The sequence below is a fragment of the Bubalus kerabau genome, chromosome 1 (genome assembly GCF_029407905.1).
Source record: "Bubalus kerabau isolate K-KA32 ecotype Philippines breed swamp buffalo chromosome 1, PCC_UOA_SB_1v2, whole genome shotgun sequence".
Taxonomy (NCBI): domain Eukaryota; kingdom Metazoa; phylum Chordata; class Mammalia; order Artiodactyla; family Bovidae; genus Bubalus; species Bubalus kerabau.
In genome coordinates this window covers 264470904-264492207 of record NC_073624.1, presented here as the reverse complement: position 1 = coordinate 264492207, position 21304 = coordinate 264470904, and the positions used below count along the sequence as shown (strand labels likewise).

The 21304-nt window shown below is 37.0% G+C and overlaps 1 protein-coding gene across 5 annotated transcripts in view; it reads left to right on the top strand.

The window, feature by feature from the left end:
- The window catches only part of SKIC3 (SKI3 subunit of superkiller complex), a 129855-nt gene that overhangs the window by 57770 nt on the left and 50781 nt on the right, over positions 1–21304 (top strand). For all 5 annotated transcript variants that reach the window (XM_055565100.1, XM_055565075.1, XM_055565065.1 and 2 more), the window contains 18 exons: positions 380–481; positions 1466–1605; positions 3559–3645; positions 3729–3832; positions 4674–4800; positions 5424–5603; positions 6002–6126; positions 7029–7282; positions 8620–8722; positions 10892–11068; positions 11157–11301; positions 11472–11550; positions 11631–11692; positions 11801–11857; positions 14007–14075; positions 16525–16599; positions 17205–17346; positions 19025–19118. In XM_055565100.1, coding sequence (XP_055421075.1) covers positions 380–481; positions 1466–1605; positions 3559–3645; positions 3729–3832; positions 4674–4800; positions 5424–5603; positions 6002–6126; positions 7029–7282; positions 8620–8722; positions 10892–11068; positions 11157–11301; positions 11472–11550; positions 11631–11692; positions 11801–11857; positions 14007–14075; positions 16525–16599; positions 17205–17346; positions 19025–19118 — 2122 coding nt within the window. The remainder of the gene's footprint in view (positions 1–379; positions 482–1465; positions 1606–3558; positions 3646–3728; positions 3833–4673; positions 4801–5423; positions 5604–6001; positions 6127–7028; positions 7283–8619; positions 8723–10891; positions 11069–11156; positions 11302–11471; positions 11551–11630; positions 11693–11800; positions 11858–14006; positions 14076–16524; positions 16600–17204; positions 17347–19024; positions 19119–21304) is intronic.

Sequence of the window (21304 nt, the reverse complement as noted above, 5' to 3'; positions counted from 1 at the left end):
AAAAGGAAGTATGAGAACAACGATTGAGGCTGGAGAGGGGCCTTGCAAACCTCATTAAGGAGTTTGTGTGTTATCCAACTGGGAACCATTGGAAGGTCTTAAGTACAGGGATTTCATAATCCCATATATATTTTTAGAAACATTCTGACTACAGTGTAGAGAATGAATTTGAGTAGAGGGCAAGCACTTGCACTGATCTGGGATGGATGATGGAGATCCCAACTGAAGTGATGGGCATGGAATCAGTGTGACTTTGTGACTGGTCAGATATGGGTGACAAGGGAGAGGGGAGGAGACTGATTTGGGGAGTGGGTGGTGGGGCTGTCCACCTCAGTAGTAATGGAAACCGTGGACTTTATGATTGCTGTTATCTTCTTAGGGATAAAGGAAAGCCCCCTCTGCACAGCTGGATGGTATCATCTGGCAGAAGCCCAAGTAAGAATGCATAAACCTAAGGAAGCTGTTCTTTCATGCAATCAAGGTATTCCTGACATCTTTAAGGGTGGTCAACCCTGCTGCTTCTCGTCTTAAGGAAGAACGATGGTGGTGCTTTATTTTGTATTCTAAGTTGACAGCTAATTTAAATTTTATTGGGGGGATTAAAAACCCATCAGGAGAGGGGTTCAGGATTGGGAGCACGTGTACACCCGTGGCGGATTCATGTTGATGTATGGCAAAACCAATACAATATTATAGAGTAATTAGCTTCTAATTAAAAGAAAGAAATTTAATTAAAAAAAAAAAGTAGAAGTGAAAAAAAAGCCCATCAAGTCTGTATGCATGTCTACTATTATATTTATTTTTAAACCAACAGTGAGTATTTTTCCAAGGTTACTTATAGTTGGAATTTTGATAAAGTCAGTTTAGGCTTGCATGGTGATGCTGTGTGTAATAGGGAAGTTTCTGGTGTGTTCTACAGCCTTCACTCCAGTGTAGATTCTTCATTCCTCTAATGTAGATAATAGACAAGGAGAGGTATCTCAGAGCTTATTTGAATATGTTCACATGAGTCAGGTGTGGGTGTCAGCAATCATGAAAGCGATTCACTGCTCTTGACCTAGTTGGGGACCTTACTTCTGCAGCTGAGAAATAATTTACCATGGTTCATCCTAATTCAGCTTCTTTACCCTTCCCTTATCTTTAATGGGCTATTTTTGTGATAGATGCTTTGGCTAAGGGTTAACCTCTGTTATATAGCAGATATAGACAGCCATTGTTGTGTTTCAGGATGTTCAGTTTTATTATATGTTATGTGAAGATAGCGGTTTTAAATTTTGATCTGTTTTAAATTCAGGTATTTTCATAAAGAGTTCAGGGAAAAATTTATATTTAGCTTTGAATTGTTCTTCATGTATATTGTTTCAACCGTTTATTCTTACTATATCTGTAATTTGTTATGTTACCCTTAAGAAATAAAAGTGAAGTGTTTTGGTTGTCTTCATTCAGCTGTCCTTCCTTTTGTCAGCTCTGAAGAATATAGATAATCTTGGTGTGTCTGGTGGCAGTCTTCATCAGAAGAATTTTTGTCTTCGTTTGAAAGCAGAGGCTTTGATTAAACTCTCAGATTATGAATCTTCAGAGGAAGCAATTCGTACTCTTGATCAGGTAGTCTTATCATCGAATTTTCCCTTCATTATTAATATTTAGTTTCTGGTCAACCGGGCATCAACCTTTCTCTCCTTGCCACAAATAGTTACTTAGGAAAACTTTGTGTTAGAGGTATGAATTCACTAAATCTGCACTTCTGTAAGTTATTTACACACTTGGAAACTCCTCAAGTTATTTGTTTGCTTCTTGGTTAAGTGCTTACAATGTTTTTCATATGATGCAGTTTCTTTGTTATTCTTGCTCTTATCCTCCTTTTCACTGTTTGCCCTCTGGGGTTATAACTACTTGATTATTATTAATTTGAAATTCTAAATTTTGCCCTTCAGATAATATTTCATAGATTATTGACAAGAATTATTGAAGACACTAGTAGTTTCATGGTGCCTTTAGAGATATTTTTCAGATAAAGGCTCTTTTTTTGGTAAAACTGAAATTATATCACTCAGTATATTGCAGAGTTTTTAATTTTTAGAAAAAAAGTCCTTGTTTTATATATATCAAAGGGCTTTGCATTTCATAGTATTTCTTTAAAATTAGAACAGCTGTCAGAATCCTTCAAGACCTAGTATCTTATTTTCTTGTTTCTACTTGTCTTCTTGTCTTCATCAACAGTGTGTTTTGTGTGGATGCTTTGGAAAGGTCTTTCCATAGTTTTTTTTTTTTTTTTTACAAAAAAGAAAAGATGAGTTTCTGGAAGAACTGGTGGAATCCAAGTCTGAGACAGAAAATGTACAAGAAGAGTCCAGAACATCTTATAATGCAAGAAATCAAAGAAATTATAAATGGCTATAGAATTTTCTCAGAAGGGTTCAGGAGCTAGCATGAATTGATTTTTGCAGACTAAAGAGGGGATGCTTTGGGAACTAGTAACTGCATTAGATTAAAATACATCATTTATACTTAAATCCTTATGTTAATGTTGATACCAAAAAAATCAATGAAACATCATGAATAAAGTGAATCTTTGAAGGATGCTAAGGGACCAGTTAGAAAGAAAAAAGTACCTTTTGTGTCCTTTATGAACTGTTCCTCAGAATAATCAAATAGATACTGAGAGAAGAATCTTCTCTTTGTTGAATTATGCCACTGAGTAAGGAAAGAAGGAGTGATAGAATTGGAAAATCACTATTTTCCAGTCTGAAATGGATTAAAATATCAAGAGAAAAGAGACAACTAGACGTAACCTGGAGCAGGTACACACGAGGTATTCTTGCCAGAGCATCAAACCTAATCGGACCAAACTTCTAGACCTACTGATTTATAGAAGATACAGGGGATCAGGTAACATGTCAGTACCGTGAGAACACATTCATCAAATGCCAGACTCTGAGAAATGATGACAGTGGCCTGTATTTTCGATAGTAAGGGATCAAAAAAAAAAGAGATGGAAGAGAAGTCTATAAATTAAAAAAGACTTAAGAGACATATCAACCAGTTGAAATGTATGCCCCTTATTTAGATTTGATTAAAACAAATTGTTTAAATATTTTATGAGACAAATTTGAATACTGGCTAATTATTTGATGATGTTAAGGATGTATTATTGGTTTTGCATACGTGTTTATGATGGTAGTGTATTATGTTATTAAAAACAAATTTATTTATTAAATATAGATACTGAACTGTCAAGTGAAAATTTATAATTTGGGGGTAATCTAAGCAGGAATTTGATGAAATGGGTAGAAATACAGATGGTAAAAGATTGGCTTTGAGTTAATAATTTTGAAACTGAATGATAAGTAGATGTGGGTTTATTATGCTATTCTCTTAACTTTCTGATATATTTGAAATTTTCTTTAATGAAAAGATTACAAAGAATGAAAGTGTTAATAGTGATAGAAATCAGGACCTCTATCTGAGTCTTTATACTTTGGTCATTCTTTAGTTAAAGTAAACTCTGCTGCATTGTGTTGTGGGAGATTTATAGCAATTCTTTAAATTATTTTCTAGGTTTCTGATGCAAATAATATCCCAGGACTTTTGGTTCTCAAAGGCTTGGCCTATCTGAACAAGGGTTCATTAGATGAAGCTTCAAAGGTTGGTGTTTTCATTTAAGCTGGGTTTTTAAGTTAAAAATTATTTTTGTCTGGATATGGAATTGATAGATATATACTTTATAGATTATGGAAGACCTTCTCTCTTCTTACCCTGACCTAACTGAAGTGCATGCCCTGGAGGCTTTGATTCATTTTACCAAAAAGGACTATCTACAAGCAGAAAAATGGTGAGGATATATTTAGATTGTTCATAAATCTAGACATGTCTTAATTTATTATTTCTTGAAAATTCGAACCGAAGGAATTTGATAAAGATTTTCATTGTTGTTTTTGTTGTTGCTAAGCTGTGTCCAACTCTGTCACCCCATGGATTGTTGGCTCCTCTTTTCTCCACTCTCTTCTGGAGTTTGCTCAAATTCATGTCCAGATAAAGATCTAGTTTTGCATAAGTTTGCTCTTTGTAAGCTTTACTATTTTTTAAAAATATATATATATATTTTTTTAAATTTTATTTTATTTTTAAACTTTACATAATTGTGTTAGTTTTGCCAAATATCAAAATGAATCCGCCACAGGTATACATAGCACAGTAACTATGGAAAATTTCATGGTGGATTTTTGAAATCTCATTAGCTAATCATATGGTCAATAAGTATGTGTAACTGTTTGGTTTTAAGTTCTTCTTTAAATCTTTTTTTTTTTTCCTTCATGACCTAAATCCTAAGTCCCAGTATTAATTGCTTAGTCATGTCTGACTCATTGCAACCCCATGGACTGTAGCCCACCAGGTCCTCTGTCCATTGAATTTTCCAGGCAAGAATACTGGAGTGGGTAGCCATTCTCTTCTCCAGAGGATCTTTTGGACCCAGGGATCAAACCTGGGTTTCTTGCACTGCAGCAGATTCTTTACCGACTGAGCCACCAAGGAAGCCACAGCTTGTTTCTCATTTGGCATCTTTGAATTACTCAAACTTTTAGTGTTCCAGTTAGGGGTCTTCTAATTTTTTGAATCTGTCTACCTACCTACCTCCCTATCTAAATATGCCATCCTTCCCTTTTGTGACTTAGTTTTCAGCAAGCTCTTGAAAAAGATCCTGAAGTTGCTGAATATCATTACCAACTTGGGTTAACATATTGGTCCATGGGTGAAGAAACAAGAAAAGATAAAACAAAGGCTCTTACCCACTTTTTAAAGGTAACACATTCTATTATTTAGTTCTTAGTTGAAATGAATTTATTACAAAATAATAAATTGATAATCAAATAAGTTAGGTACTTAAGATTACTCTACTGAATTGTTTGTGTTTCATCTCTCAGGCCTAAGGTTTTGTGAGAATGTTGTATGAGTTTTCGAGGAGAAAATTAAACCATAAAATTGTAAAAGTTACTGATTTAAGAAACACATGTTATAGAAAATGAAACATAATTACCTTTGGAAAACAATATTGCTTTTAGGTAATTCTACTCTGCTTTTATCAGTGTATGAGTCTTATATACTTCTCCATGTTTAACATATATTTTAGGTGTGTAACATCTACAAGTTTTGCATCCCTATCTTGATTCATATAGTCAAATTGATGAAATAATAACTCAATTTCACATTTTTTAAAGCAAAGAAATAGTATTTTTATGCTTACTTTTCTGTAAGTAGTGATGGCTAGCTTTCATGTCTGCTTTTTAATCTTATGTTAAAGGATGTTTTGGTATATTGTATATTTAATTTTTTTCTTTAATCTATGTATTTCGGTGTGTGTGTTTTTAAATGGACCCATCCTAACAAACTTTAATATTCTGTAATTATAAATTTTTTTTTCAAAGGCTGCCAAACTGGATACATACATGGGCAAAGTTTTCTGCTATTTAGGTCATTATTACAAAGATGTAGTAGGTGATAAAAATAGGGCCCGTGGATGTTACAGGAAAGCTTTTGAATTGGATGACACCGATGCTGAATCTGGAGCTGCAGCAGTTGACTTAAGTGTCGAGCTTGAAGAGATGGTATGTCTAATAATTTAAACACTTTTGTCTTTTATTTTATTCTGAGTATAGAAGTAGAAATATTTTTTTTTGTTATTCTTTTTTTTTTAATTTAATTTTATTTTTTAACTTTACAATATTGTATTGGTTTTGCCATATATCAACATGAATCCACCACAGGTATACACGTGTTCCCCTTATTTTTAGATGCTATAGAAGTATTTGTGCTACTGCTTATAAATTGAGTAAATTTTTATTGGCAGATACTGAGTTGCTTAATGTTGAAAGTGTGGTTCAGTATATACCAGTTTAAGTTTAAAAAATCAGAAGTGGTAAATGAAAATATATCTGTTTACATAAATGTTCAGTATTTTTTATAATATTTAATATCTCTAATATTAGTCTTTTCTTTTTGTTAGGAAACTGCCTTAGCTATCCTGACAACAGTCACTCAAAAGGCAAGTGCTGGGACGGCAAAGTGGGCCTGGCTTAGGCGAGGCCTGTACTATCTGAAAGCTGGTCAGCATTCCCAAGCAGTGGCTGAGTAAGGCGCCTTTCTGTATTTAACTTCTGTTAGCCTAATGCTTCCTTAAATTAAACTCCATTTGTATCCAAAATGAACTGACAATTTGCCGCCCACCAGATTGTATTTTAATTGAAGAAGTAGCAAAATTTATTTATGGTTTATTGGCTGTTATTATCTGCATGCACTAGAATTACAAAACTGGATTAACTGATGTCCTCGTGTTAAGGAGAGAGAGAGACGTCCAGTCAAGTAAAGTCTTAATAGTATCATGTATGTAGTCGGTTCTTAGAATAAATTTAAGGAGTGATAATAAGCCAAGGTCAGTATCTTTGTTTTTCTTGCACCGACAAGCATTGTTTTGGGGCAGGAGAGATATTAGTAGCTTGAAGGGCATTTGGGGCAGCTCATTTTTAGTAGTTTGGCTTGAACCGTGTAAAGAAAATGTATTTGAATCAAAGTTGTTTCTTACTTATGTTAATACATAGAATACAGGCATTTAAAATTTTCATGGATATGGAATTTTATCTGAAATTAAAAGTATGCCTGTTATTCCCATTTTTCAACTCTCATATTTCTTGGTGAGGGCTTATAGACTGATGTTCAGATGTATACCTGTTCTGGTAGGATAGGAAATTGGAGTTCTCCCACACAGTCAAGGAAAAGAAATTTTGGTGGGCATTTCTTCAAAAAAGATCTTATTATTATTCATTCCAAAACTACAATAATATTTCTTACTATTAAAAAATTCACATCATAAAAGGGACAGGTATACCTGCTTTAAATAAATATGGGTTTTCCCTTTTATCCATAAGGGAAACCATGGATATGTGTGATTCAGTTAAATTACTTTGTATTTTCCTTTCAGGTGTGGAAGTAGTTTTATCACTTTTACTTTTCTTACTCTTTCTTGAAATTCTTAGTTTACAGGCAGCATTAAGGGCAGACCCGAAGGACTTCAATTGTTGGGAGTCATTAGGAGAGGCATATTTAAGCAGAGGTGGCTATACAACAGCCTTGAAATCCTTCACAAAAGCCAGTGAGCTGAACCCAGAATCCACATACAGTGTGTTTAAGGTGGCGGCAATACAGCAAACCCTTGGTAAATACAAAGAGGCAGTAGCTCAGTACCAGCTGATCATTAAAAAGAAAGAAGATTATGTGCCTGCTCTGAAAGGTAATTGCTTTTTAATAGCTCCTTTGACTTTTTGTGATGCCAAAGTATAAAATCTTTGAATAAATTTCTAAATGTATTGAGTAACTTGAAAAGAACTTCTTTAGTTAATCACATGTGTCCAGTAAGAACCTTTTATAGTATAGCTTGTTACATAGGTCTGAATCTAGAAAGGTCAGATTTTGTTTTGTGACAGTTAATAAATAGTAATGTGATAGAGATACAGCTTTTAGATAAATAGCATGATAGGTACTGGATCTAAAAATTAGATCTCTAAAACAGGAATTTTCCTACTCTTGTATTTTGATAATTAATTCACTATATCCTCAGAATATCTTAATAGGTTTTAGTTACTTTGTAAGTTATAAAACCTCATTTTTTTCAATTTTTGAACTTTAGAGGCAACTTTCATTGTTTTTAATTATCTAATTTTAGTTCCTTTATAGGTGTCTATTCCTTCTTATTTTTGTAATTTAAAGTAAAACACCACCACCCATGTTTTATTACTTTTTAAATGATTATTTCTAACCATTAAAAAAAACACTGGAGTTCATTGTATTTGCTTTCCTCCATTTCCTTTTCCTTTTTAAAGAATCAGTGGGGAGTTTAATTCAGAAGTGTTGTATGTCATAACTGACATGTAACTTAGACCATGAAACCCTTTAAAAAAATATTTTATGAAATTCCTTAACAGAAGGAGAATTCACATTTATTAAACGTTTACTAGGCAATTTAGGAAATTGCTGTTTCTTTTAATTTTTATAGTATGAACGTGAAAGTCGCTCAGTCATGTCTGACTCTTTGCAACCCCATGGACTGTACAGTCCATGGAGTTCTCCAGGCCAGAATACTGGAGTGAGTAGCCTTTCCCTTCTCCATGGGATCTTCCCAACCCAGGGATTGAACCCAGGTCTCCCGCATTGCAGGTGGATTCTTTAGCAGTCGAGCCACAAGGGAAGTCCAATGAATGTTTTGAATGTAGAGAGATCAAATCTTGTTTCACGACACCAGATGGTAATACTGTGATAGCAGGTAGCATCATATTAGGTATTTATTAAGTAATATCCCCATTTTCAAAGAAGATTTTAAGAGGTAAGTAATTTGCTGAAAATCATGAAAATTCGTAGGTTCCATAGATATTATCTTTCGATACATGTTTACTCCAACAGAACTCTGCCATTTGAATTCTTCAATAAATGTATGCAAGACCATGCTTAAAGATACTTTTTATAAAATACCATTAAATTTTGTCTGTAATAGTACACCAATAAATATATTTGATGTTCATTTTCAGTGTTTCTTTTACATATTTTAACATCTGCAAACTTACCTGTTTTTAGGTTTGGGTGAATGCCACCTCCTGTTGGCAAAAGCAGCTCTAGTCGATTATCTTGATGGGAAAGCTGTAGACTACATAGAGAAAGCACTGGAATATTTTACTCGGTTAGTATTATTATTTATTGTGTTTATTTTCTTAGTATTATAATAAAGTCAAATTTAGAAAATCATTCTCTGTTTATCCTATTAGCTACAGCAGTCATTATTCAGACTTGCAAACATAAACAATGTCAGATTAACCAATTAATTCTGCAACATACATTTGTATTGATTTTACACTGGGGAACAAATATAGTTTCTTGCTTTTAGCAGCTGAAATGCTGGATGCATAGAGAAGAGTGGGAAGGAAGAAGTAGCTAGTGGAGCAGCAGCTTGGGTACCACTGTTTTCGTGTTCTCTTTTAGGAGACCTAGAGGTATGAGTATCTAGTTGGAACTGGTTGGTAAATGGCACTTTACATGTACAACTGGCTTTACATTCAGTAGTTAGAGCCTGTGTTAGACTTAAGGGTAGGACTAAAGGTGAAGTAGCAGTCTGATTGTTCCTGGAGAGAATTTGTGTAGGAAAAAAAGTGGTATCTAATACCAAGAAAGAGGACAGAAACGTTTCAGCAACTCTGGTTATTTTATGGAACTATATTCATTATTTAAGTGGAATGTTATTTGTGATAGATGGCTATAAAAGGTACACAAGTTAGGTGCAGAATTAATTTTTTTGCTCTTAAACATCTTTATTGTGCTTTACTTCCTTTCTTTTCCTACTTGCCTTCTCCTCTGTGTGATTGATTTCCTTGCTCTCAAATTGATTTGCTTTGAATATGAACCAAATTTGAAGTGAAAGCTTCATTCTTTTTTCTCCCTCTGATTTGTGTAGTTTCTTTTCAAGTCTTTCATAACACTTAGAACTCTTTCCATAGAGGATGGTATTGTGGAGAGGGTGTAATTTGTTTGAACTAGCGTTTAAAGGTAAATGTGAGCCTCTGATTGATGATGCTTCAGCTCCAAATACTGCCTTTCTGAGTGGAGAATTTTGTTCTGGATACCATGTAGCACTCACAACTAATTACAAGCAGTTATATAGAACTTTTAACGTGATAGCCCCAAGTTTGTATTTAATTCTATACTTGAATGTTCACGTAACTTCAATTCTTGTGTAAGGGCAATCGAAGTTATTTCACTTTACAGATATTTTATTTTTTACTGAACTTAAAAGGAGATAAGAGTTTGGGTTGTTAAAACTGCCAGTGATTCTCTTCTTTTTTTCCTGTCTGTTTTCACCTTTCATGCTGTCAATTTTGGAAACTGCACTGAGATACTTAGGCAAAGGAGCAACAAATTGTTTTGCCCTTCCTCCTGATCCTCACATTGGGCTTTTAGTGATGACTTCAATAATTAATCTTGTTTCTCAGAAAGACATTGGAAAATGATTTTTGGCTGGACTGCATGAGTAGAAAAGGCTATGAACAATGTTCCATCTGCTTGTCCATCTGCCAGTAACATAGCTGTTTGTGGTGGCTGATTACCAATACTTGGCTTAATTGTGCAATTGCTGTGTTTTATTTATAAGATTTTGAGAAAAGTGAAGAGAAATGAATAGCTGAGATTTTCTCATTCTAAAAAAAAGTGCCCTTTGCCACCATAGTTAATATTTTTATTTTTTGAGCTTGTCCACTGAGTCTTACTTCTTTCAATAAATAGGGATTTTTCACACTTTCATATTTAGATTTTTGGTATCCTTGAACTCAGAAAGTAAAACTCCTTTGGATTACCAGATATATTTGCTATGTTATACATTTGCTAGTTCTTTTTTTTAAATTTGAGGGAGATCAAGCAAAACCTAAATTTATGATAATCAACCGAGAGAGATTTACTGACTTTAATGGTTTGGTTTTTGTTTAAATAGACAAACACAAAAAGCATAATTTAAAAGATCCAGTATTAAAGGTAAATTTTAACGGTCCTGGATAATTTATTGATTTATTTATGGGATTTCTGCTGCTTCTAAGAAAAATGATAAAGAGTACCAAAGAAATGTTTGCACAGTTTCTGTCACTTAAAACAATTCCTTCTCCTTCCCCTCTTCCTTTCTTCTTAAAAAGGAGGTAATAAGATTTAAGATGGTTAGTAAATTCAATACAGCATTTGCTGCATTTAATTAAGGAACTAAAGACTGTATATATGTACACTTTCCTGTTTTAATTGTATGTAGTAGTGAGGGAGATAAATGCCATGCTTTTTGGAAATAATTTTTAAGCATCGCAGTTTCTTTTTTTAGGGCTCTGCAGCATCGAGCTGATGTGTCTTGCCTTTGGAAGCTAGTTGGAGACGCTTGTACCACTCTGTCTGCTGTCTCACCATCTAAAGTGAATGTCAGTGTCTTAGGAGTCCTTCTAGGTCAGAAAGAAGGAAAACAAGTATTAAAGAAAAATGAGCTCCTCCATCTTGGAGGAAGGTAATTTACAAAGATGGTCATTTGATGACATTCAAATTAAATTAGAACGTCATAACAAAATATAACATTCACTTTTATATTTCCATAGATGTTACGGTCGTGCATTAAAACTGATGTCTACATCTAATACGTGGTGTGACCTTGGAATTAATTATTATCGCCAAGCGCAACATCTAGCAGACACAGGCAGCAACTCAGATGACCTTCAAGAGTTGCTGGAGAAATCTATGCATGTATGATTTTGAGAAATTTTTTATAAACTTTAAAAAAAAAAACTAAGGTCTTTTCTAAAAGATGCTTTTGATAAAGTAAATACTAGAGTGTTTTCACATAAACTCACAGTTATCTATATATAAATGCTGATATTCCGAGAAATAAAAATGCATCTAATTTTACTTTTCAGTGTCTGAAAAAAGCTGTGAGACTTGACAGTAATAATCACTTATACTGGAATGCTCTTGGTGTAGTTTCCTGTTATAGTGGTAAGAATTGAGTTAACACTTCAATATTTTTAGATTGTTTTAAACAATTGTTGAGTTTTATGAAAGTCTGTATTTTTCAGGTATTAGAAATTATGCCCTTGCTCAGCACTGTTTCATCAAATCAATCCAGTCAGAACAAATTGTGAGTGTTCTGTGTCTCTGTCTATGAAAAAGAACATCAAAATGTCGTGTTAATAATTTTCTGAGACTGCCAAGTAGACAAGGGACCTAATTTTATTTGTTGTTTTAGAATGCTGTTGCATGGACCAACTTGGGAGTGTTATACCTTGCAAATGAAAAAATTGAGGTAAATACTATATTGTCTGCTTTGTTGTAGTCTAAGTAAAGAACATTTTCCATGTATGATCTCTTCATAATAATTAAGCTTCTTGTGGAGAAATACTTTGCACATTGTTAATTTATCTAGCGTTCTCGCTGATATGCTAGATGTTGGATAGCATTTACTTTACTATATTGAACATTGAATGTGTAAGATTTGTTTTCCTTTCTATGTCCCGAGAAATTTCTGGTTTTATAATTACATTGTATTTTCATTTAGAGGTTAAAACAATTTTATTATGAATTATTTGGGTGTTTTTCTTTTTATCTTTCATACATGTCTTGAGTGGGATGATGAAGTAAGGGCAATGATTAGTACTCTTTAGAAACTTAAATTTAACCCTTGCTTTGGTGATTTAGATTCACCTTTAACAGGTATTAATCCCTTTATATGTACGGTGTACTTTGTCATACTCGAACAATTGTATGTTAGAGAATTGGAGTACAGTAATGGGGAGACTGTTTGTGGGTCTTGTTTGCTTCTCTGATGGCTCAGTTGGTAAAGAATCCACCTGCAATGCAGGAGAGCTTGGTTTGATTCCTGGGTCAGGAAGATCCGCTTGAGAAGGGATAGGCTATTCACTCCAGTGTTCTTGGGCTTTCCTGGTGGCTCAACTGGTAAAGAATCTGCCTGCAGTGTGGGAGGCCTGGGTTTGATCCCCACATTGAGACGATCCCCTGGAGAAGGGAAGGGCTACCCACTCCAGTGTTCTGGCCTGGAGAATTCCATGGGCTATACAGTCCATGGGGTCGCAAAGAGTGGGACACAACTGAGCGACTTTCACTTTCAGAAGTTTCCATGGATCTGTAGATAATAGCAATCTATACTGTTTTGTGTTTCAGCCAGTATATTGAATACCATTCTTTAAAAATAGCTCAGTGATATTCTCAGGGATACATGAAGTCTCTGCAAAGACTGCTTTGGAAGACTATAAATAAAGTGAAGAAAAATACTAATTTGGATCTTAAAATATGTGAAAATATTTTTTAAAAATTTAAGCAAAGCCAAGTCTTAGTTAATAAGCTATGACTGTGGTTTTATGGTAGTGTTGCCTGTGAGCCTACGTTCTCGTAAGGAAGAAAAGACAATATCAGCCATGCAGAGATTATTGGGAAAACAGTGTAAAGCAACATACAATAAGCTATTCTTCATAGCAGAAAAAAGGAAAAAAACATGTGATTTTAAGTGTCTAAGTGGGGTGTCTTGAAAGTTTCCTAAATGCTTAGTGCAGATTTATGTTGGCCATTCCTTTACACCCACTAGCAGTTCTCAGACCGCACTGGTTGTTATTAATAGTTTTATGTTCCCAGTTAAGTCAAAGCAAGGGGAATAGATACAGTCTTCTCTAAGGATTTCCACTAAACCTGTATTGTGGTAGTCACTCAGTCATGTCTGAGTCTTTGTGACCCATGGACTGTAGCCCTCCAGGCTCCTTTGTCCATGGGATTCTCCAACCAAGAATACTGCAGTGGGTTGCCATTTCCTTCTCCAGGGGATCTTCCCAACCCAGGGATTGAATCCAGGTCTCCTGCACTGCAGGCAGACGCTTTACCGTCTAAGCCATCTAGGAGGCCCTCCATTAAACCTGTGGATTAGCAAATAGCTGGGTGATCGACTGAAAATTTTGCAGACAAGAGGTAGACACCTGCAGAACTCCCAAGCCTGTAGAGAAATCCGTTGTATCCAGAACTCTTTTGCACATGCTCAGTCGCTGAATCGTGTCCAAGTCTTTACAACCCCATAGACTGCAGAGTGCCAGACTCCTGTCCATGTAATTCTCCAGACAAGGATACTGGAGTGTGTTGCCATTTCCTCCTCCAGGGGATCTTCCTGACCCAGGGATCAAACCCATGTATCTTGCATTATCAGCCAGATTCTTTACCACTGAGCCACCTGGGAAGCCTCCAGAACTCTTTTTAGGACTAGGTATTTAAGACATTGTTTTAGTGTTGCTGCACATGCGCGTGCAAATTGTGCTTGAACAGTGAAGTTTTAGTTCTCTGTTTCATTTCTATTTATGTTTACAAGTCTGATTTTTCTTAATCTCTTATGCTTTTTTAATATAAGCGATTTAATATTAGATTTATAAACTGACTATTTTGTCTTTTTTTCCTAGCAAGCTCATGAAGCTTTCAAAATGGCTCAGTCCCTTGATCCATCTTATTTAATGTGCTGGATTGGACAAGTAAGATACATAGCATATAGTTATTAATAACCTGTGATACAAATAACCTATTAATAGAAAGTGATATCAGTCCAGTTCAGTTCAGTCGCTCAGTCCAGTTCAGTTGCTCAGTAATGTCCGACTCTTTGTGACCCCATAGACCCAAAAAGTTGAGATTTTGTACTGCCAAATAGGAATCAAGTTACTAGTCTGAGTCTGTCATAGACTAATTGTTTTAACTTATCAACTGCTGGATTTCACTTTTCACACCTGGAGAAGAAGGGGATTGGTCTGAGTGGCCTCCTGGGTTTTGAGTCTTTCAGTTCAGAGAATAGTGGGAGCATCACCCATATTAGAAAATCAGTAATCAGTGATTCAGTTCAGTACAGTTCAGTCGCTCAGTCATATCTGACTCTCTGTGACCCAATGGACCACAGCATGCCAGGCCTCCCAGTCCATCACCAACTCCCGGAGTTCACTCAACCTCATGTCCGTTGAGTCAGTGATGCCATCCAACCATCAAATCCTCTGTTGTCCCCTTTTCCTCCCGCCTTCAGTCTTTTCCAGCATCAGGGTCTTTTCACATGAGTCAGCTCTTTGCATCAGGTGACCAAAGTATTGGAGTTTCAGCTTCAGCATCAGTGCTTCCAGTGAAAAATCAGGACTGACTGATCTCCTTTAGGATTGACTGGTTGGATCTTCTTGCAGTCCAAGGGACTCTCAAGAGTCTTCTCCAACACCACACTTCAAAAGCATCAATTCTTTGGCGCTCAGCTTTCTTCACAGTCCAACTCTCACATCCATACATGACTATTGGGAAAACCATTACCTTGGCTAGACGGACCTTTGTTGGCAAAGTAATGTCTCTGCTTTTTAATATGTTGTCTAGGTTGGTCATAACTTTCTTTCAAGGAGTAAGCGTCTTTTAATTTCATGGCTGCAGTCACCATCTACAGTGATTTTGGAGCCCCCCAAAATAGTCAGCCACTGTTTCCACTGTTTCCCCATCTATTTGCCATGAAGTGATGGGACCAGATGCCATGAGCTTCGTTTTCTGAATGTTGAGCTTTAAGCCAACTTTTTCACTCTCCTCTTTCACTTTCATCAAGAGGCTTTTTAGTTCCTCTTCACTTTCTGCCATAAGGGTGGTGTCATCTGCATATCTAAGGTTATTGATATTTCTCCCAGCAATCTTGATTCCGGCTTGTGCTTCTTCCTGCCCAGCATTTCTCGTGATGTACTCTGCATATAAGCTAAATAAGCAGGGTGACAATATACAGCCTTGACGTACTCCTTTTCCTATTTGGAACCGTCTGTTGTTCCATGTCCAGTTCTAACTGTTGCTTCCTGACCTGCATATAGGTGTCTCAAGAGGCAGGTCAGGTGGTCTGGTATTCCCATCTCTATCAGAATTTTCCACAGTTTATTGTGATCCACACAGTCAAAGGCTTTGGCTAGTCAGTAAAGCAGAAGTAGATGTTTTTCTGGAACTCTCTTGCTTTTTCGATAATCCAGCAGATGTTGGCAATTTGATCTCTGGTTCCTCTGCCTTTTCTAAGACCAGCTTGAACATCTGGAAGTTCATGTTTCATGTACTTTTGAAGCCTGGCTTGGAGAATTTTGAGCATTACTTTACTACCATGTGCAATGAGTGCCATTGTAGAGTAGTTTGAGCATTCTTTGGCATTGCCTTTCTTAGGGTCTTGGAATGAAAACTGACCTTTTCCAGTCCTGTGGCCACTGCTGAGTTTTCCAAATTTGTTAGCATATTGATTGCAGCACTTTCACAGCATCATCTTTCAGGATTTGAAATAGCTCAACTGGAATTCCATCACCTCCCCTAGTAGTAGATTTAATTAAAATGATAATGATAGAGTGAAGCTGAATATTAATTTCTTAATTAGTAGTGCATGATAATTAAAAAAAACCCTGCTTTCTTATAAAAGATAGATGAGCTTGAAATTAATTTTAACTATCATAAAGTCTTACTATTTGAAATCCTGAGGCAGTTTTAAAAATAAACATGTTGAGACTGTACCCAGATCTATGGAAGCTAGATTTCTAGGGGTGAGATCTCCTTTTTAAAAAGTTTTCCAGTTGAATCTTAGGTGACCCTGTGATTAACCAAGTACCTGTATGAATTGATGGGCCGGTGCGGGGGCGCGCTGGGTAGTGAAGGGAGAAGGTGGCATAGCTTTATCAGGATTCTGAAGAATTTCATGTGGATTATTCCACCACTGCCTGATTGCAATGGAGTTCTTCAAGTGTCTATCAGCTTAAAGGCTCATTTAACAAGTCATTCTGGTCCTCTGAGCCATGAAATATGGTAGTCAGGATTGAAAAAGAAATTAACTTTGCTTTTAAGCACAGTTAGAAAACACCTTTGGTTCCTCCAAAAACTTGTTTATTGTTATTAGTAGTAGTAGTATTCCTTTTGAACATATTAAGATCCTCTTTTTTCCTTTTATAGGCTCTAATTGCAGAGACAGTTGGAAGTTATGACACCATGGATCTCTTCAGGCACACTACAGAACTCAGTATGCATGTAAGAATTTGAGCATTCTTCAGAATTCATTAATGAATAAACTTTTAATTACCCTTGTTGAGAAAACAAATACATGGTGATGTCAGATGCTGATGATAGCAGTTGTCTCTACTCTTTGTTCTTTCTTGAAAAATAGATAAACTCATTAAAGAACTTCAAGAGCTGATGAAGAAATGACTTTGGGATCTAATAGATGCAGTAGTCATGCAGAATAGAAACAGACTCAAAAAAAAAGTAAACTGAGATAAACACTAGACTTAGTTGACATTTTTAGATTATTTATGAAAGCATTTAGAAATCTTTTGATTGGTCATTATTTGTTTGACCTAGGGGAATGATGCTGAGAATCATACCAAACCATCAGGAGGGACTCTGTTTTCTCCTCTTTATTTATCCCACTTATTCCTCTACTTAGGTTTGAGGCAAGTGATTTAAATATATTCTTAGTTGTGTTGTATCATAGTGATCTTTTATTTAAAGGCACTTAATAGCTGACTTAGATGACGAAGATCTGATATTTATTGTATTGAAATACATTGTTTTGTTTCTTAATTTTTCTTGGCAGATTTATTACTCTGTGTCTGCTTGTTTGTCTTTTCTTACAGACTGAGGGAGCAATAGGTTATGCGTATTGGGTCTGTACAACATTGCAAGATAAGAGCAACAGAGACACAGAGCTGTACCGGTATAACATCCTCCAGATGAATGCAATTCCAGCAGCACAAGTGGTCTTGAGTAAATACGTGGGTACGGCACCTGTTATATAGCAAGATATATGAATAATTGTTGAGATAATTTAAAGAATTTAAAGTTAATTCCAAATTAAATATTAGTTCTTAAGACATGAATTTGCCCTTTTCTCCCCATGAACAAGTATGAAGAAATCAGGTAAACTGAAAACCAGAAGAGAAATGCAGCATCATTGTAATCTGCAGGCTGGTAATACTCTGCCTGCACTGAGCCTGGGGCACTTGAGGAGAAGGCAGTTCGTTTGTAAACGTCAGCACTTTGAGACATTAACGTGTTATGCAGTGTGCCCAAATGAGTGACTTGAATGAATACCTCCTAGAGCCTTGCTGAGAAAATGTAGGATCAGAGATTTTACTGATAGGTTTCCTTACAGAATGGGAAACATTTGTGAAGGATTTTACATAGAGGTAAACTGATGCTGAAGCTGAAACTCCAAAACTTTGGCCACCTGATGCAAAGAACTGACTCATTTGAAAAGACTCTGATGCTGGGAAAGATTGAAGGCGGGAGGAGAAGGGGATGACAGAGGGTGAGATGGTTGGATGGCGTCACCGATTCAATGGACATGAGTTTGAGTAAACTCCAGGAGTTGGTGATGGACAGGGAGGCCTGGCGTGCTGCAGTCCATGGGGTTGCAGAGTTGGACACGACTGAGTGACTGAACTGAACTGAAAGATTTAGCTTTCTGCAAAATTCAAATGCCTAGAACAATGAACTTTCTCTGACAGTTGTACATAGCTAGGTTTTTGAGTCTCTGAGGGAGCTGTGTCATATACTCATTTAGCAAATTCAACTATATGTGCTTGGCCAAAAACTATATTAATTTAGAAGCAGAAAGGTGAGAAAGCGGGGATAAGAAAAATGGAGATATCATCTGTCGCTGACTGTTGGCTTCAGCGTGAGTGTGGATGAAGGGCCTGAATCTCCTCATTCACTTTGACTCAGTTTGGTTACCTTCTCCTTGTGAGATGACTTAAAAATTTTTCAAGAATCACTTTGTGTGATTTTCATCTTATACTGTGAACCTAACTATCACATAAGATGGGATTGTGCTCCACTTTGTTAAACAGCTCAATAAGAGATTTAAAGGCTTGCTTCCCAGCACAAGTTAAGTTGAGTAGTTCATAATTCAGGTGCATTTCTTTTTCCTTTGTACACTTCCTTTATAGTTTTATGATGTTTTTTGACATTAGAATTTAAAATACTGCATTGAAAGTGCCCAAATCATCTTCTCTTTCTAGTGCACAACACTGATTGTTTTTTTTTTTTTAAAAAGTGCATAGAAACTGGAACAGAATCACCAACATAAATCTAATCAAGGAAGGTTTATGTGATTAGCCAAAGAACTGAATTTCCTTATAATTTAGATGACTAGTTTTAACATGAACTCTGATTTTAAATTGTTATACCTTTGGGAATAAAAATGTATTTAAACTTTGAAACATGAATAGAAGCCACATGTAACTATAGATACTATTCAATAATTTAAAAGAGTTATAGAATGATTACTGGTATTTTATAGTCAAGATAAACTCAACTTCTATTCTTAGCAATGCACGTGACCTCAGGAAATAATCTACTGTTTAAAGTATCGAAAAACTTGAAAACAAAAGTAATGTTTTTACAAATACAACCATTATGCACATATTGAGAAAAGATGTTTTTGGATTTCCAGAGAGAATTCAGAATTATGCTCCAGCTTTCACAATGTTGGGTTACTTAAATGAGCATCTACAGCTGAAGAAGGAAGCAGCAAATGCATACCACAGGTAAAGGCTCCCTTAAATTTAAACGTGGTCCTTCTTGGTCAGTTGGCCAGTAGAGCCTCATTTTCTTGAAGAAGGTACGAATAAAATGTTCTGATTCCTTTCCTGACCTTTCATTATTTATTATTACTGCATTTTGAAGATGAAAAAATACAGTTGTAAATTTTCAACTGTGTTTTGGTTTCTGTTGCTCAACCTGAGAGAGAGAGAAGAAAAAAAATAAAACCAAACAAAAAACCCTCTCAGATTTGTTTTAGAAAAATCTGTCCATTTATAGTTTGTCTTGCTTTATTAAATACATGGATTTATTCAGATAAGAAGTGAGATTTCAGAAATGAAAAGAAATTATGTGTTTGTTTAAATCATTTTAATGTTGACTACATAGTGTTTCATTCAGTAAATATTTGTTGAACTGCTGCTGTGTGTCACGCAGTGTCCTTGGCCGTGGCAATTTAGCAGTGAATTAAAACTAACGTAGGCTCAGTTCTCATGGAGCTCATTTCTGGTGGGGGTGAGGTACATGGTAAGCTAATAGACATCTATGATGGTAACAATTGCTAAGAAAGGAAATCAGAGAAGAGTAAAAGGCCAGACAGTGGAGGGGCAGTGGATTTGAGGTGGGTGTAAGAGGTAGGTTTCCTGAGCAGGCAGTTGAAGTCTGGCCTAGTTGAGGGTGGCCATAAGTCATTTGGTCCTCAGGGAGAGAGCATTCCAGGCAGAGGGAACAGCAGGAGCAAGTGTTCTGAAGCAGGAGCGGCCTTGACATTGGGGAAACCAGGACAGTGTGTGCGAGGGAGACGACCAGCCCGGAGAGTGATGGGAAGTGAAATTAACCTGAGGTTTTTCTTCGCTGCAAATTCACTGATCTGTGAATGAGAAAATCACACTGATCTCATGGGTACTAGATTAAAACTTAAAAAAAAACCTGAATGCCTAACTTCTGAGGTACATCATTGCCCTAAATCAATAGAAACCTGTCAGATAAAAAATAATCATGGTATCCCAGATGCTTTGCCATCCTTGTGTGGCTCTCTCTGTAGTTCACAGAAGTGGTCACTAGATGGTACTGAAGGCTGTAGTTATTTCGCCAGGTGTGTGCGGGAAGGTGTGTGTGCGGGAAGGTGTGTGTGGGGCAGGTGTGTGTGTGTGGGGCAGGTGTGTGTGTGGGGGGAGGTGTATGTGTGGGGAGGTGTGTGTTGAGGGGAGGTATGTGTGGGGAGGTGTGTGCAGAGGAGGTGTGTGCGGGGAAGGTGTATGTGGGGGAGGTGTGCGGGGAGGTGTGTGTTGAGGGGAGATGTATGTGGGGAGGTGTGTGCACTGGAGGTGTGTGTGCAGGGGAGGTGTGTGTGGGGGGAGGTGTGTGTGATGAGAGGTGTGTGTGTGGGGGGAGGTGTGTGTTGGGGGGAGGTGTGTGTTGGGGGGAGGTGTGTGCTGGGGAGGTGTGTGTGGGGAGGTGTGTGTGCTTAGAGGTGTGTGTGGGGAAGTGTGTGTGTGGGGGGAGGTTTGTGTGTGGGGGAGGTGTGTGTGTGGGGAGGTGTGTGTGTGGGGAGGTGTGTGTGCGGGGAGGTGTGTGTGCGGGGAGGTGTGTATGGGGAGAGGTGTGTGTGGGGGTGAGGTGTGTGTGTGAGGGGGAGGTGTGTTTGTGTGGGGGAGAGGTATGCGTGTGGGAGGTATGTGTGGGGGAGGTGTGTGTGTTGGGGGAGGTGTGTGTTGGGGGGAGGTGTGTGTGTGGGGAGGTGTGTGTGCGGAGAGGTGTGTGTGGGGGGAGGTGTGTGTGTGTATGTAGGGAGAGGCGTGTGTGTGTGGAGGGGAGGCGTGTGTGTGGGGGAGAGGTGTATGAAAACCCACAATACTATTTCTTTCACCACTACAGTAAAGTTACCAATAAAGAAACTAGAAATTTGATAGAATACAAGGAACAGGATTTTTAAACAGAGAAATATGCCGTGCTCTGTCACTTCAGTCATGTCCAACACTTTGCCATCCTATGGACCGAAGCCCACCAGGCTCCTCTGTCCATGGGATTGTCCTGGCAAGAATACTGGAGGGGGTTGCCGTGCCCTTCTCGAGGGGATTTTCCTGACCCAGGGATGGAACTCCCGTCTCATTAGGTCTCCTGCATTGGCAGCCCGGTTCTTTACCACCAGTGCCGCCTGGGATCAGATCAGTCGCTCAGTCGTGTCCGACTC